Genomic DNA, 2,500 nt, shown 5'->3' on the forward strand with positions numbered 1-2,500 from the left:
CTGAGAGCAATCAGACGTTCACTTGGTGGAAGCTGTAGCAGGTTTATGAAGCTATGAAGTTGCTCTGCTATGATGGCTGCAGTGGATCTGATGTTCTGAGCTCCTCCAGGTGTTCACACCTCCTGACACAAAGACCAACCCGGGCCTTGGAGAACCCGCTTAGAACGCATGGAAGACGTATGAGTTACGAGCTGGTCAGGAGCGGTGACCTGCCGTCTCTTACACCCGTGGCGTTAGTGGGTTCAGAAGGTCCGGGCCGCAGAAGAAGAACCTGGTTTTGTCCTCAAACCTCCTGCGTTGCAAAGCTAACGTTAGCATGGTCCGCTGCTAGCTTAGCAACCGTTAGCGCCTCTGAGCCAGACTTTGTGTGTCTTAGGACGGCCGCAGAGCCGCAGGTCAGAGGTCAGCGCTCCGCACTTCACCCGAGGCCTGGTGGACCTGAAGGTGATGGACGGCAGCAGCGTCGCCATGACGGTGGAGCTGAGCGGTACGTTAGTGTGTGTGTGTTCACGTGTGTGTGTGTGTGTGTGTGTGTGTGTGTGTGTGGTATTTCCTGTCGGCCCTCCGGGGAGATGAGACAAGGAAGTATTTACTTTAGGACGTCCCGCCTCCTCATTTCCTGTGTTTCAAGCGCATCTGAACATCTGTCCTTGTGGGGACAGGCGGGACCAGCCCAGGGTGTGTGTGTGTGTGTGTGTGTGTGTGTGTGTCGTTGTTTTTCTTTTGGGGGGGGGGGCACACACAACTAAAATATCATCTGAGGCCATATTAATAAATAAGTGTGTGTGTGTGTGTGTGTTATGTAAAGATTTTCCATGGTGGTTTTTCTCCATATCTGCTACCAGAGGAGCAGCTGCTTCAGGTTTCTTCTCCAGCAGGTCTCCTTAACGTAACAGGTTCTCTGCTGCCCCAGAGGAGAAGATGGTCTGCAGATGCACGTCCACCTGGTCACAGGACATCCAATCGGAACCCGGCGCTCTCACGAAGCAGCTGACCCACATCAGGAGATGGAGAGGAGAGCAGCCATGATGTCTGGTTTGGAGACACTGAGGAGAAGACAGGAGGCAGAGATGGAGATGTGGAGGTTCCTCTTTGCCAGTGAGGATGATGGAGAGGATCAGGAAGGAGTCCATCAGAGGGACAGCACGTGTTCTGCACGTCACAATGGGACGGTTTGGACACGGACGAAGATCTGGGTAGAAGGATGCTGAGATCTGAGCTGCTGGCCGGGCGGTTAGAGGAAGACCAGCGAGGAGGTCTATGGATGGATGGATGGATGGATGGATGGATGGATGGCTGGATGGAGAGGGAAGGTAGTCGGAGGGGTTCGATGGAGGAGGTGGATCTGCTGTGGAGCCGCCCAGAGAAGAAGAATACGATCCATCGTCTCCAAGTCCAGGACACCATCTCAGCCCACCCATGGTTCCTTCCAGGATCTGAACCAGCCTTATTGACCAAGTACGCTGGCACGTCAGGCGGAGGCCTGGACCAGGACAGGTTGGAGCGAAGGTCTTCTGGGGTGATGGTGCTGAGCACTCAGCTGAGGTCCCCTGGGGGTTTAGGAGTGCAGGTCTGGAAGGGGTGAGGGTTAGTCTTCACGTGAGACGTCACCTGCCTCTCAAATGTTCCTGCCACCGCGGTCACCAACGGGGTTGTAGACATGAAGTTCTGCGATGGAGGATTTCTGAAGGCCTCGTGACGGAGGAAGAACCAGGAAGTGGTTCTTTGGTCACATCGATCTCCTGATCCCGCCTCTGGTCTCCAGAGAAACGTCCTGCTCGTCACTGACTTCTCCTCATCGTGGTGTCTGCTTATGGCTCTCCTGACCTTTGACCTTTCTTCTGACGGTGCAGGTCACCCCCCTCCAGAGGTGGTGTGGCTGCACGACGGGCAGGAAGTTTCGGAGTCGGAGGACTTCCACCTGGCGCGTGAGGGGACCCGCCACACCCTGCTGATCCAGGAGGTGTTTCCCGAGGACGCCGGGACGTACGGCTGCCGGGCCCGGAACCAGCACGGAGAAGACCAGACCCTGGCCCGGCTCACCGTGGAGGGTCGGCACCCTTCCCGTCTCCTCGGCCTACCCCGTCGGACGGCGGCGCCCGTGTTGTCATGGTAACCCGTGTATGTCCTGCCGCCGCAGAGCCCCAGGACGGCGTTCAGCCCTGGTTCATCACCAAACCCAAAGCCGTCAGCGCCGCCGTGGGCCAGCACGTGCTCCTGTCCTGCGCCGTGGCCGGGGACCCCTTCCCCCGCTGCACCTGGACCCGGGCCGGACCCGGACCGCCCCTCGCCTCCGGGGGCGACTACGAGCTGCTGCAGAAGGAGGAGGTCACCTCGCTGCTGATCAGGTCCGCGGTCGATCCCCGTGGGGCTTCAGATCCCCCGAAAATGCCAGTTTAAGACATGACCTCCTCCTCTCCTGCAGGAGGGTCCAGGAGCACCACGCTGGAGATTATCTCCTCATCCTCAGGTCAGTGCTGCTCCAAGCCAAGGTCAGAAA

The 2,500-nt window shown here is 58.0% G+C and overlaps 1 protein-coding gene across 1 annotated transcript in view; it reads left to right on the forward strand.

Moving 5' to 3' along the window:
* The window catches only part of LOC147235137 (myosin light chain kinase, smooth muscle-like), a 29,117-nt gene that overhangs the window by 8,907 nt on the left and 17,710 nt on the right, over positions 1 to 2,500 (forward strand). Inside the window, exons 11-14 of the mRNA XM_086146030.1 lie at positions 377 to 487; positions 1,854 to 2,051; positions 2,141 to 2,348; positions 2,426 to 2,470. Coding sequence (XP_086002156.1) covers positions 377 to 487; positions 1,854 to 2,051; positions 2,141 to 2,348; positions 2,426 to 2,470 — 562 coding nt within the window. The remainder of the gene's footprint in view (positions 1 to 376; positions 488 to 1,853; positions 2,052 to 2,140; positions 2,349 to 2,425; positions 2,471 to 2,500) is intronic.

Source organism: Fistularia commersonii, chromosome 4 (assembly GCF_037954325.1).
Source record: "Fistularia commersonii isolate RoL2024-O1a breed Wild chromosome 4, RoL_Fcom_v1.0, whole genome shotgun sequence".
In the NCBI taxonomy this organism is placed as follows: Eukaryota; Metazoa; Chordata; class Actinopteri; order Syngnathiformes; family Fistulariidae; genus Fistularia; species Fistularia commersonii.